Consider the following 15,163-nt stretch of genomic DNA (forward strand, 5'->3'; position numbering starts at 1 on the left):
CCTAGCTAGACCAATGGCCTGATTCAATATAAGGCAACTTGATATCCTTGTATGTCCATATATCATACCAAGCACAATGATTTCCAAGGAGGTAATGTAATGTAATGTAATGTAATGTAATTTTATTTACAGTCATTGACCAAACAGAGAGTAAAAACCAGTAAACATTAAAATATGTATATACATATATACAGTTTAAGATTGGGGTGATATCCCATTATACCTTTTAAAAGCAATATAACTAAACTTAGCTACAGGAATAGAAATTAAAGCATCTTTGTCTGAAAGCAGATGTTTTACAAGGTTAGCATCGGATTGATCTGCCAGTTTACATATTAGAGGAGCAATAAGGCGTTCCCTGGGATACAAATGGAGATTACAGTGGAGAAGGATATGTGCGACAGTTTCTGTATCTCCTGATCCACAACGGCAGTGTCGTTCTTCTAAAGGCACACCTTGAAACCTCCCAGCTAGAAGTGCGGATGGAAAGGAATTAACCCTTACTCTTGTGAATATCCATCGAAACTTAGAGAAAGTAATTGTCGACAGATATTTTGCGGGGAAAAGATCCATATTAGTTCTTATAGTTCTATCAAACTCTGGAAGCGCAGCCCAGTTTTCTTGGATCTCAATATCAACAAAGCGTTGTTTCACTACTCTTTTCGCGTTCACTAGACCCAATTCCAGCAGTTGGGCTGGGTCTAAGCCTAGAGAGGTGAGCTTCGTACTTACTGTAGTACACCATAATGGCTGGGGACTAACTGAAAGAAACTCAGGAATTAAACCAACTGGTCGCAGATGTATTTTCAACCAGAAATAAATAATCAAAAGCCAGGCCAGAGATTCAATTTTTATGAAGCCAGCCTATGTCCTTAAAGTCACATTTGCTGTACATTTTGGTGTACCAAAAACATTCCTCAAGAACCCTGATTGGGTTCTTTCCAAAGTGTCAAACCTTGAGTATGGACCTTGTTGTATGCCATACAATAATTACGGAATGACCTTTGCAGTATAAAGCTTTAAGGCAGCTGGTATGTAGCCTGCACCCTGAGTTCTGAAAAAATCTTAAGATTGCTGCTGTGCTGCGTTTTGCTGAGTCTGTGACCATACTAAGATGTGCTGATTTCCCAGCATTATGTTGAAAAATTACCCCCAGGTATTTTATTTGATTTACCTGTTCTAGTCGGTGTCCATCTAGCATCCATACAAATTTTTTAACTTTATTGGTGAAACACATGATTTTAGATTTGTCATAATTAATCTGTAGATGCTCATCTCTGCAGTAAAGTGCTAAGGCATCTAACGCTCTTTTGAGCCCAACCCTGGTTTGAGACAGAATTACTGTGTCGTCGACATACATCAGGATTGGGATTTTCTTGTTGGCTAGTTTTGGTGGGTGTGTGTCAGATGTCTGCAAACACTTTATCAAATCGTTAATGCAAAGGTTGAATAGGTAAGGGGCTAGTACACACCTTTGTCGCACCCCTTTCCTAATGGGTACTAAGTTTGTAAGGTTACCAGCATGGTCTAAACGCACTCTTATAAAGGAATTTTCGTGCATTTTGATGAGCAAGAGTAGAAGCCTTCGGTCCATAGAAGTAGCCGCCAATTTAGACCAAAGACGGCCTCTAGAAACTGCATCAAAAGCCATCTTAAGGTCTATAAAAGCGGTAAACAGGGGTCGCTTATTCCTTTTTACCTGTTTGTCCACAAGATGTTGTAATATTAGACAGTGGTCTAATCCAGATCTGTTAGCTCTAAATCCTGCCTGCTCATCCTCAGTAATGCACTCCTGCTCCATCCAAGCACATAGTTTGACACAGAAGTGCTTGGCATAAAGTTTACTTATGATATTTAAAAGGCTTATTGGTCTATAATTAAAGGGATCATCCCTTCTGCCTTTCTTATGGATGGGAACCACAATCGCCGTTCCCCAATCCTGGGGGAATTGTGCTGTTTGATCAATATGTGTGAAGAGAGCAGCCAGCTCAGGAGCCCACCAATCTTTGTAGAGCTTCAGAGGTTCCGGCGGGATACAATCGTTTCCAGGTGCTTTCCTGCATTTCAGTTGCATGATTAATTGCTCTATCTCTTTAGTGGAGACCGGAGAGCAGTGTGGTAATGAACCTATTTGAAGGGGGCCTTGGGGAGAGATATCATTATAAAGTGCCCGAAAATGAGTTTCCCATCATTCTTGGGTTATTGAGCAGGCCTGAGTGGAGTGTATCTTATTATTTGCTATTGAAATTAGTCTCCAAAAGCTCATTGAGTCATTGTTCTTCACTGCACTTATTAAAAGTGACCACTTCTTTTGTGTATCAGCCCTTTTTTTTAATCTAAGAAGGGCTTTATATTCCTTTTTCTTTTTCGATATTTCTATAACGAGGTCGGCAGAGGGATTAGAGCTAGCATATTTTGAAAGAGTAACAAGATGTTTTTTAGCCCTAATACACTCATAATCGAACCATTTTTTAGGGCGGTAAGATTTTAGTTCTGATCTGGCGTGGTCCGATTTGGTTATCAAAGCTTTAATTGAGCAAATAAGGATCTCATAGTTCTAAGTGACACAATGGATGCCACCTTTTCTTTATGGAGGGCAGCAGCATCTCTAAGACCTCCTTTGTCATACAGCTGTATGACAAATGGCGATAGTAAAGGATAGATCAGTGGTAGAGCATCTTTTTTTCATGCAGTAGGTCCAAGGTTCAATACATGACACCTCCAGGTTGGGCTGGGAAAGACTCAAGCCTGGAACTTTGGATAGCCATCACCAGTCAATGTAGACACCAGTGAGCAATAGTCTGACTCGGATTAGAGCAGATTCCTATGTCCCTAGAAATTCATGCAGGGGAGCTTTCTCCCAATGGCTGCATATCAACAATGGGGAAAGATGTACTGGCTGCATATCTGTATGTCAGAAAAAATATACAACTAGTCTTAAAGTCATTCAACTATGTTTGTTTGTTTAACACATTTGTATTCTGCCCAAAATGCAAGTCTCTGGGCGGTTTACAACAAAACAATAAAAACAACCAATAAAAAGATTAAAACATTTCAACCATTAAAATTTAAAATGTTAAAACTATCAAAAACACAATCAAACTATTATATGTTGTCTTCCATACTTGCAAGCAGAATATATATAAACGCAATACACTTTTTTGCTGATCTATGCATGTAAAACTACATTAAAATCTCATTGCAGTTTAATGCCTAAAAATTACCAGCATGTTCTTGCCTTCATCTTTGCAATTCAAGAGATCAACATGAATGACCACCTCTTACCCAATATCACACTGGGATTCGAAATCTATGACAATGTTTTCAATCCGCTGATAGCCGTTGAGAACACTCTGCAGTTCCTCTTCACAGGGCAGGGGAATCCCTTGAATTACAACTGTGACGGGAAGCAGCAGCTAGTCCTTGCCATTGGTGGGCTCACCTCCCCAAATTCCATGCAGATGGCCAGTGTCTTCAATACCTACAAGATCCCACAGGTATGTCTGTTCCTACAGAGGAGTAGCTGTAGTCATTCAGAAATAGCTACGTTCCTGAGGTAGCTCAGTTTGGAAGCAGCTTTTGAGAAGGCAAGGCTTCTCAAGTGGAAGACAAGTGGAAAACAAGTGGAAGACAAGTGGAGAACATTTGTTTTTGTTCCTAAAGGAGAAAGCAAGAGGGCAAGCAAACAAACCAACAAGGGGGAAACGACAAAGTAAGTTTGTTAGGGCTAGTCTTTTATAGGGTTTAATTTCTGGCTGTACCCCTACTAATTGTGCGAAGAGGCACCTTTTTGATGTGGTGATGATTCTCTTTATTTAGCAGGGGGAGAGTAACTGGCACAATCCAACCGCAGCACAGTACCTTCAATGACTGTTGCTGGTGTCTATATTTCTTTTTAGATTGTGAGCCAGTCAGGGACAGGGATCCATCTTATTTATTTATTATTTCTCTAAGTAAAGCATTCTGGAAAATTTTGCTGAGAAGTGGTATATAATTATTTGTTGTTGTTGGCTGGCTAGGGGTTCATTTTTGACAGGGCAGTTTCAATTTCAGTTTCAGTTGTGCCTAGAGAGAAAATGGGTGGGGATTAGCTACAGCTGTGCTCTGAAGGTGGCTCAGTTTGGAAGCCACCCTTGAGAAGACAATGCTGAGACAAGGGCAGTTTTTCTTTTTGGATATCTATGAGCAGGAGTTTGGTAACAGACATCAAATGAGTTTTGTGAGGGGTTTAGTAGGGAAGTTGCATGTGGGCCCAGAAGTGGTCTCCCTTTATCAGAAACAAGACACCAAGCATGAGAAGGTGAGTACTGCCCCACTTTTGTAACTTTCCTGGAGGAAGAGCTTGATACCTTTAATTAGATGATGATTGCAGCTTAGACCAATCTGTGAAGTAAACAATCTCTATGTCTACATTCACACATAACATGAAACCGGAGGTGAAGTGACCTCCAGTTTCAAAAACTGTTTGTCTGTTTGTGGACAACCACAGTTTCAACAGAAAATGAAGTTGCGGTTTTCCTCCCCTGAGAGTGATTTGCACTTTTGGTTTCTAATGAAGACTACCACTTGGACAGTTCCACCAGAGGACTTGGAACCACAGTTACAAACCACAGTTTGTTATATGCAAATGCAGCCACTATATTCTAAATTCTAAATAACCAATAAAACCAGTTATGAAGCAAGAATGCCTGCAGAAGAGGGGCTGCCTCCCAGAGTGTGACTATCTGCCTGAGGTGCAGAAGTTGTGGGTGTGCGTTCGGTGAAAACAGCTCCTGGTTCTCAGGTAACAAGTGCATTCTCTTGATGCCAAAATGGCGGACCTGGAGAAGCTCAGGGAAGCAGAGAGGTTTGTGGATGAGACCCTCAGGAATGTGATAGAGGCATCCAATTCCCATGCTGACATCTCCTCTACTCTCATAGATGATGATGATGATGATGATGAATTCAATTTCTATACCGCCCTTCCAAAAATGGCTCAAGGCGGTTTACACAGAGAAATAATAAATAAATAAGATGGCTCCCTGTCCCCAAAGGGCTCACATTCTAAAAAAAAAATACAAGATAGAAACCAGCAACAGTCACTGGGGGTACTATGCTGGGGGTGGATAGGGCCAGTTACTCTCCCCCTGCTAAATAAAGAGAATCACCACAGTAAAAGGTGCCTCTTTGCCCAGTTAGCGGGGATGATAATCTAAGGGATGCAGGGCATCAGTCTGAAGAAGAGAGGAATGCTCTCTTAGAAGGGACACCTTCCTTGCATAATGCTCCCAAATCCTCTCACACATAGGATACTCCTCCAGTGATTGGGGGCCTCCTAGTAGTGGGCAATTTGATAATTAGGAACTGGGGAAGGGGAAGAAGAGTGCAACAAAGATGATCAGGGGCATAGTGCACCTTTCTTATAAGGTAAGTCTACAGTGTCTGGGGCTTTTTAGTTTGGAAAAGGGGTGGCTATGGGGAGACATGATGGACGTTTATAAAATTATGCATGGAGAAGAGAGAGTGGACAGAGAGAAATCTTTCTCCCTCTCTAACAAATCTCATGGGTCTGAAGGCCAGGTAAAATAGGACCAACTAAAGGAAGTCATTTTTCACAGAGCAGAAAATTAATCTATGGAGTTCTCTGCTATGGGATGTGGCAAATATAGAAAGAAAGAAAAAAGGCATGCCCTTACCTCTTGCCAGTTGGCTTCTCAGAGGCATCTGGTAGGCCACTGTGTGAAACAGCAAGGCTGTTCTTATGTTCTTGAATAGAAAGGTTTTCATCCCCTTCCAAGTCCTTAGAGTGTTTTCTCAAAAAATTAAGGAATAATTACTCAGTCCACTGTGCAATGTCTTGTTTTCAATACATTATTATTGTCATTTTCTTTCAATATTAGGGTCACAACTCCCCTGAACACATTTTCTTTCAAACTGGGTTTCAACCTTGCACCAGCTTTCACTTTCACGTAGGAATAGTCTTTAATTTTTCTTCATCCTGTTTAGAATCCTATCCCAGTATAAGACTCAATGGTACCAGTCATTCCTACTCAAAATAGAAATATTGTCTTATCTGTAATATTTGATGGAAGCTGAAATTTAGTGAATTGAAGAAGTAATAATTTGATCAAGAACAAAGGGATGTCCTTGTAATACTGTTTTTAAAAAACAATTTCCCCCATATAGCTGAGTTATGGATCTTTTGACCCTGTGCTAAGTGATCAAACCCGGTTCCCTTTTTTCTTCCGGATGGTTCCAAGTGAAGACCTTCAATATATCGGGATTATTTTTCTGCTGAAGCATTTCAAGTGGAATTGGATCGGTCTGCTCACATCAGATGATGACAGTGGAGAAACATTTCTTCAAAATATGAGACCAAGACTTCTCCAGAGCAATATTTGTATTGCTTTGGCACAATCCATTCCAAAAGTAACAAGTCACATCAAATACACACACTGAAAAAATGCTGTTGGAAATAGCTAATGCTGTCTGGAAGGAAGCAAAGATGAATGTGGTTCTTGTCCATGGGAATAGTCATTCTATGGAGGGTTTACGAATAATCTTAGAATCCTACGAATTTCATCTTAAGCTTCCATTGGAGAGAGTGTGGCTCATAACTGCTCAGTGGGATTGCACAACTCTTTTTTCATGGGATAAATTCACAGGGAAATCCTTCAATGGTTCTTTGTCATTCACACTTCACACAAAAGTGGTTCCAGGATTTCAGGACTTTCTTGAGAACATAACTCCATACCAGTCTATGATATATTTCATCCATCAGTTCTGGATGTTTGCATTTTTCTGTTCACTCCCAAAGCATGGCTTATATGTTCCAAATCAAGACAACTGTACTGGGGAGGAGAAACTGGGGAGCCTCCCTGAATCTGTCCTTGAAATGGGCATGTCTGGGCAGAGCTATAACATCCACAATGCTGTTTATGCTGTAGCACATGCTCTCCATTCTATGTATTCATCGAAAGCTAAACAGAAAGAAATGGAGAAACACGGGGGAAAGAGTCTTTTGTTGTGGCCTGTATGTTTCCTCCGCTTTGTTTCCATGTCACTTCTCATTGTATTAGTTCATAACTCATATTAGCAGTTGTGATATAATGTCTGATTGTGGCATGCAGTTCCTGACATCCTGATTAGCAAAGCACTGGTGAAGCAGTGTGAGTTGGTTTAGGCTGAGAGAGAAGAAACTCACTCAGAATCATACAGAATCACCCATGATCTTCATGGCTAAATGGAGATTTGAATTTGAAAAATTCAATTGGAAATCAAATCAAATTGCCCTTTTCAGGGAAGAGACAATTATTATGTTTTCAACAAAAATAAATTTCAGGAAGCAAACCTTATATCAAACATCTTGTAAATGTTTATACAATATTCAGTATTGTTTGATGTTTTAATATGGCTGATACCCATTCCACAATAAGGTAAATGGATATCAGTTTTTCCAAAAGTCTTTCCCTTTGTTATAATTATCCCCAAATTGCTTTGTATATCAATTTATATGTGAATATTCACTGCTGTAAGATCCTGTAATATTCTTCAACAGAAATTGCTATTGCTTCCAGTGGCTTCCTACCAATATAAACATGCTTAAAGGTATATTCCTGATAGGTATATAGTATTTCTTCTCAGTGACGTCTTCCAGTTGGTGATCAAGGGATTTGTTGTTAAAGTGATAAAGTTAATGCAATTTTCCACAATTTGACCCAGGGTGTGAACTTTTTCTCCTCCCAATTAGCTTCATGCTTTTCTGAGCAATATCCATTTCAACAATAGTGCTGGGGAAGAAATCTTTTTTGATGAGGAAGGGAGCCTGCCATCAGGATACGATATCATCAACTTGGTCACATTCCCCAATGACACCTTCCAGAAAGTCCAAACTGGAAGGATGGATTCCCTGGCTCGTGAAGGAAAAAGGTTCACCATGGATGGAAGTGCTACTGTATGGAACCACAAGTTTAAAGAGGTATGGAGACCTGTCCCGCCTCACCTTGCTGGGTTCCCTGACTTTAAGGGGTTTTCTCACAACCCAGCTCCAATATCAGGAGTGAAGAGTGTTGGGAGGGAGAAATGGGCTGAAAGGAATGGAGTGCCATGATGGGGGATGCTCTGTTTCTCTCCTCTGGGCAAAGCTCCGGGAGTCTCAGATTGAGGACTCCAGCAGTAGGGACCAGGTGACCTCCCCCACTCCCTGACAGAGGAATTTATCAGCCTGACCCCAGATTTGCCTTGACCATGTTTGATGCCTCTGACCTCTTTTTGTCTGCCTGCAGTCAGACCCACCTTGGCTTTTGCCTGGTTCAGGGAGTAGACCCCTATTCCATACTCTTCATATGTGGATATTTGGTTTTGAGAATAATAGAAGAGGTGGGGGGAATCGGAACATTCTTCCTTCTTGCTCCTGTTAGATGCAGCCCCGTTCCCGATGTGTTGAGAGCTGCCATCTTGGATCCAGCAGGATTGCCCAGCAGGGAAGACAAGTTTGTTGTTATGATTGTGCTCACTGTCCTGCGGGGAGGATTTCAACACAGACCGGTAAAAACATGTATATTGGGAAACCAAATCCAAATGTTTAAAATTCTCTATCTTATTTTCTACATCAAATAGATGACTGAATTTCTCAACATACTTCTGTTGAACTCAAGTACTAGTGCCAAGATCTGAGGGTTTTATTTAGTCTGGCAAATCTTTTCACTTGAAAAACTTTCCCTACTCCTTCTCCAGGAGCAGCAATCTGCCCTCTGCAGCATCATCTAGGACTTAATCTTCAGGTATTAGCACCCTTGCAGGGAAAGGAAACATTTTGTTTTCTTACAACTAAATTCTCAGAATATCTAGGCTTTTCATGTGAAGCCAGAATCTGTAACCATTCCAAAATTAGAAAGAGTTTATGCAGGATAGAGACTATGGCTTTTATGATGAGCATTCCTTTAGTTTAAGTTTTCAGGTGCTGGCCTTTGCAGAAGAATATCCTGGATTCTTTGAAAGTTAAAACAATAAGCTTCAGTGGCCAATGTTCCCATTAGAAAAAGTTGATGCTAGGTGATATGCATTGATGCTGCTGAAAGGGTCAACGAATGGAACACTGCTACTCACTTGGGGACAGTGAATTTGGATGATCGCCCCTTCCCCCCAGAAGCATTCTTCACCAGTGGGAAATATGTCCCTGAGGGTCATATAGCTCTCAGGGACATAGTTTTGACTGGTGCAGAGCACTTCTGGGGGAAGGAGAGATCATCAAAAATTATTCTCTCTTTCATAGGTGCTGGTGCTGTATTACCCTTCATAGGTAGTACCAGCATTTTGCAACTCAACATTTCTGCCAATATAGACAAAATAAAACAATGCCAAAAAAATGCCTAAAATGGCACAGTGCCTACTAATGAGAAACATCAACTGTTCTGCTCCTGAATATGGACAAAGAGATTTTATCTTATTTATTGGTTTTGTGTTTTCAATTTTCATATTGCCTCTTGTTAAAATTCTATGTATAATAGGGAAGTGCAAAACATTTTGAGTGTTCCGGCACCGAAACGAAAAACCCAATCACCATCCTGAAATATTTTGGAGCTGAAACAAATCGCCCTTGTTTCGGTTCCGAAAATGTTGTCGTTTCGGCCCTCCATTTTGTGACCGAGAACGTGCTTCTCCTTTCTCCTCCAATTTGAGTTCTGATGTGTGCTTGAATTTCCTGCCTTTCAGCCTCCCATTCACTTCCGCAAAGTTCCAAAATGTGCTTCTTCTTCCTCCTCCATTGAGTTCGGTGACATGTGCTTGAATTTCCTCCCTTTCAGCCTCCCATTAACTTAAATGCAAGTTCTGATGTGCAAAATAATGCCCATATTTGGCTCTACAGGAGCCAAATTAATCTCCCATTAGCTAAGGGGAGATGGAGGAGGGGGCAAGTGGGGGGGGGATTTTGTGAGATGTTTTCAGGAGGGTATTAAAGGACCAGCAGCCGTTTCTTCCTTGCTGCTGCCTTGTGTGGGGAGAGAGCTCTTTTGCATGATTGCTCAGCCTTGCCATCCCACATCCACCATTGCCTCCAACCATTGTTCAGCATTGCCACCATTGCCACCTTTTTTTCTCCAGCAATTTTTTTAATTGAGAAAAAGAAGAGGAATCCATCTTTTATTCCTTCTGTCTTGCTAACACGGAAAGCCTGCTACCTGAGCCATCCTTGGACCTTGGCTGAGCCATCCTTGGACCTGGGGGATCTAACACAGGCTTCTTTGGAAGAGGCCTAATGATTGCCTCCTTAAGACAAGGAGGCATCCTGCCCCCCTCAGAGGACCATTTATGATTACCACCAGGCTTTCTACAACAGCCCACCTGCTAGATCGAACAAGCCATGTTGGAGAAGGATCAAGTGAACAAGTGGTAGGCCTCACTGCTCCAAGCAGCTTGTCAACCTCCTCAGGAGTTACAAACTGAAATTGATCCAGTCAAATCACATAGGAGGAGTTTTTGGGCACCTCCAGTTCAGACACCAAATTAATTGTGGTTTCTCCATTTAGGTCTGCCCGAATCCAAGAGATTTTATCTGCGAAAAACTCAAAAAACACATCACAGTGGGAAACTGATGACTCCAAATTCTGGTTCAAGGTGGAGGGGCGGATACTAGTCCCTTCACAACCCTGAACAACTCCACTGGACGTGAACTCGCAGAGGCAATGTGGGCAGAAAAGAACCACCTGTTTGCCGCGCGTGTTACCTGAGCATAGATCTTTAGATGTGCTTTATGTCGCTATCTGTCGGATACGGGTCTTTCTCCACTTGTGCTCCAATCGCCTGCCTTGCCACTTCAGCCCCTGTAGATCTTCCGTATACCAAAAGGGGCCAATTTTGAAGCGGGTCAAAGGGGATGCTTGGGAGCAATTGTGTCTACTGCCCTGGTGAGCAAGTTGTTCCAATTCTCAACCAGGGTGTCAACAAGATCACCGGCAAAGACAACACTGAATCCTTTCAAGGCTTCTTGGAATCCTACTGGATCCAATAACGTCTTTGGGCGAAAAATTCTAATAGGACCCTCGCCCCGGTAGAGGTGGGAAGTGCTTGTAAGTCCAATCTTAACCATCCATGACAATGGGGAAATCACAGGCGTCCCCACCCACAGAACACCACCCTGATCAGTCAAAGACCAAATCAAGCATGTGACCTGCAATACGCATCGGTCCAGAGACCACTTGGGATAGGCCCATAGTTGTCATGGCCGCTATGAACTCCTGAGCTGCCCTGGACAGATTGGTCCCGAAATGAACATTGAAGTCCCCCAGCACCAAGAGTCTGGGAGATTCCAATGTGAGTTCTGCAACCAAGTCCATGAGCTCAGTAAAGGAATCTGTTGGGCAACGGGGCAATCGGTACACCAACAGAAGTCCCAATCTATCCCTGGTCCCCAAATTTAAATACACACATTCAATATGATCTGATACCCGAACAGGGACCCTGGTAAGGGAGATGTTAGCCTCTACCTCCCCACCCACGTCCCCTGACCCGCTCCTCTACAGAATATCCTGGAGGGAGAAGCTGGGACCAGACTGGACCACTAGCCTCCCCCAACCAAGTTTCACTAATACATACCAGGTCGGCTCCTTCATCCATGATCAAATCAGGGATGAGTTTAGGTTTATTTTGGACCATCCTGGCATTACAGAGGAACAGGGTAATGCTATGTGGAATGTTGGCAGTGCCCCCCCAAGGTCAAAGAGCTGGCAGGACATCCGGAAGGGGAGACCGCTATTAAATTTCTGACTACCTTCCCCTGGAATGGCCTGATGACCTGCCAACATTACTTCTTGTATTCCCCACCACTACCAGGATAGCTGTCCCATAGTCAACAAAGGTGATATCAAAGAGATGTGCCAAAAAATTGTGTGTCACCATTGTTGTTGTTGTCATCATCACTCTTTCAACTTGCGCAGGTGAGAGGGGGGCAAAACCTCGCTATTCCACTGGCAGAATGTGTTGTTTAGCAGCATCCTTACTTTACTTGCTTTGGAAACCCGGTTCTCTTCTTTGCAAAGCTCTACTGTTGTTGTTGATGTGTGCTGTTAATGCAGACTGGGGACAGAAAGAGTGGGGGTAGTGGTAGTGCTCCAATGGGTGCCTGCCACCACCCAGATCCCAAAGGGATTGGGCAAAGGACTGGGTTTTGGTCATTTGTTGAAGTTTGAGAGTCTTTGGGGCAGATTCAGGGCAGAAAGGGGGCATCTGGGGTGGAAGAGTGGGGTGGGGAGACAGTGCCCCAATGGATGCCTGTCATCACCCAGATCCCAAAGGGATTGGGCAAAGGGATGATTTTTGGTGATTTGTTGAAGTTTGAGTGTCTTTGGGGCAGATTTGGGGCAGAAAGGGGGCATTTGGGGTGGAAGAGTGGGGTGAGGTGGTAGTGCCATACCCCAGTGGGTGCCTGCCACCACCCAGATCCCAAAGGGATTGGGCTAAGGGCTGATTTTTTGTGATTTGTTGAAGTGTATGCGTCTTTAAGGCTTTTCTCCATAGCAATAATGGAGGTTTCAGCAGCCCCATAACTGCACTTGGGGGGCACTGGGGTGGCCCAGAGCAAGTGACGGTGTAGTGCACAGGGGGTGCCAACCACCCCCATGGGTTGCTAACCCATGGGGTACAGGGTTTTGTTGTTTCTGAGGTGTTCTGAGTGTCTATTCTCTGGTAGCATATGGGATTTATAATGACAAACCATGAATCCACTCTCATTTGCTACCAGTGAAACTACACTAAAAATCCCTCAGAAACAACAAAACCCTATACCCCATGGGATAGCAACCCATGCGGGTGGTTGGCACCCTCTGTGCACTACACCTCCACTCACCCTGGGCCACCCCAGCGTCCCCCAATTGCAGTTATGGGGCTGCTGAAACCTCCATTATTCCCTATTGAGAAAAACCTTAAAGACACTTAAATTTTAAAAAACACTTTTTAAAAAATCAACACTTTTCCCAATTCCTTAGAAATAATTCTGGTAGCTTCCTTGCCACCACTAGGCACTACCACCAACTATACTCCACCCTGGGACATCCCTTCCCCCCCAACATGAAGGAGAAAATCTTAAAGATGTGTGAACTTCAAAAAAATCACCAAAAATCAGCCATTTGCTCAATTCCTCTGAAATTTGAGTGGTAGCCTCCATCCATTAGGCACTTCCATCCCATACCATTCTTTTGGCTCCAGGACCAGTTTTTTGGATGCTAATCAGTTCATATTCAGATTTGGATTAATTCGGAACCGAATCGAATCTGGGGTGATTTGGATGGGTCTGATTTGGATCCGAAATGATATAGGGGTGTTTTGATTTGGGTCCAAAATCAAACGTCGAATATCCGATATGCACATCCCTAGTGTAGATCACAGATAAAATGAAATAAATCATTAAATTAAAAACTATAAGAAAAGCAAAAGTAAGAGCAGCTTAAAATCTATCAATGTCACATGAGAGGGAGCAAACCTTAACAACCCGGTCTGTAGTAAAACAAGAAAGTCAACAGATTCCAGTTAAAGTTGAACAATGTTTGTGTATCTTGGCAAAACAAAGACTTTGTTGATGTATTTCAGATGCAGACCAGTGTGAGATGTGCCCAGAAGATCAATGTCCAAATGAGAAACAGGATCAATGCATCGCCAAAACAATGACCTATTTATCCTATGGAGAACCCTTAGGAGCAATTTTGATTTCTTTTGCTCTTTTGTTTTCCCTGATCACCTTTGCTGTGATTGGAATCTTTGTTCTGCTCTCCAAAACTCCCATTGTGAAAGCCAATAACTGGAGCATTACTTGTACCCTTCTCTCCTCTCTGCTGCTTTGCTTTCTCTGCTCCTTCCTATTCATTGGTCAGCCTAGGAAGGTGACCTGTCTCCTCAGACAAACCGTGTTTGGCATCACCTTTACTGTCGCAATTTCCTCTGTGTTGGCTAAAACCATCACTGTTGTTCTGGCCTTCCTGGCCACCAAGCCAGGAAACAGGATGAGGAGATGGATAGGGAAGAGGCTGGCAGTATCGGTCATCATTCTCTGTTCACTTATTCAAATTGGCATCTGTGCTGTGTGGCTGGCAAACACTCCCCCTTTCCCAGAGTTTGACATGCACTCTCAGATCAGTGAGATCATTGTGCAATGCAATGAAGGCTCAAACACCATGTTCTACATCGTCCTGGGCTACATGGGTTTTCTGGCCATCATCAGCTTCACTGTGGCCTTCCTTGCGAGAAAGTTACCAGATAGCTTTAATGAAGCCAAGCTGATCACCTTCAGCATGCTGGTCTTCTGCACTGTTTGGATTACTTTTGTCCCAAGCTACTTGAGCACCAAGGGGAAATACATGGTGGCTGTGGAGGTCTTCTCCATCATGGCCTCTAGTGGTGGACTGTTGAGTTGTATCTTCCTCCCCAAATGCTACATTATGATTCTTAGACCTGATCTGAACACCAGAGAGCAACTAGTAAGGAAACAATATTGAGACACTGGACTCTTTCAGCCTTTTCTTGTTCTTCGGCACCATGTCTCTCATCATTATATTCCCATATTAGTAGTGAAGGAAGGCGTAGATTAGAGAATACAGTCAACATGGGTGGTATCGGTGACTAAACGTAGGTGATATTGATGGCGTGGGTGATATTGAAACTACTAGAGGGAATACACAGTAGTAAGCATCCTTCTAGCAGAGCAGATCCTTCAGTTTAGTTAAACATACTGGCGTAGCTTATGTCAAGCTGTGAACTTCTATATCTAATTTATCATAAATCAATATCGGGACAATGGGGGGAACTGTGGAAGAGCTGCTTCAACAATCATCCATATTGCACAGCTCTGGCACTGCTTTGAAGGACACAGCAGCCCTGCAGCACCATGTGTCCAGAATGCAGCACTGGATGTCAGCCAGCCTACAATGTGGGCCACAGACTAACAGTTATCTCAAAGAAGGGAGATAACTATAGACAGGCTTATACTTAAGGTTAGGTGAAAAAAGAATGGCTGACAACCAGACTAACGCAGTGTGTGGCCATCAAATGAAGCACGTGTGTTTGACATGCATTCCACATTCATCCAGATCATGGTGCAGTGCAATGAAGGGTCTGTTACATGGGTTTTCTGGCCATCATCAGCTTCATTGTGGCCTTCCTTGCTAGAATGTTACTGATGGATTTAAATTTATTT

At 42.8% G+C, this 15,163-nt stretch overlaps 1 protein-coding gene across 1 annotated transcript; it reads left to right on the forward strand.

The window, feature by feature from the left end:
- Positions 1-3,209: 3,209 nt before the first annotated feature.
- On the forward strand, positions 3,210-14,465 carry LOC128330909 (vomeronasal type-2 receptor 26-like). Its single transcript, XM_053264273.1, has 4 exons — positions 3,210-3,497; positions 7,730-7,957; positions 8,400-8,526; positions 13,564-14,465. The coding sequence occupies exons 1-4, from the start codon at positions 3,210-3,212 to the stop codon at positions 14,463-14,465; spliced, it is 1,545 nt and encodes a 514-aa protein (XP_053120248.1).
- The last annotated feature ends 698 nt before the right edge of the window (positions 14,466-15,163 follow it).

This window comes from Hemicordylus capensis, chromosome 6 (assembly GCF_027244095.1).
Source record: "Hemicordylus capensis ecotype Gifberg chromosome 6, rHemCap1.1.pri, whole genome shotgun sequence".
Lineage (NCBI taxonomy): Eukaryota > Metazoa > Chordata > Lepidosauria > Squamata > Cordylidae > Hemicordylus > Hemicordylus capensis.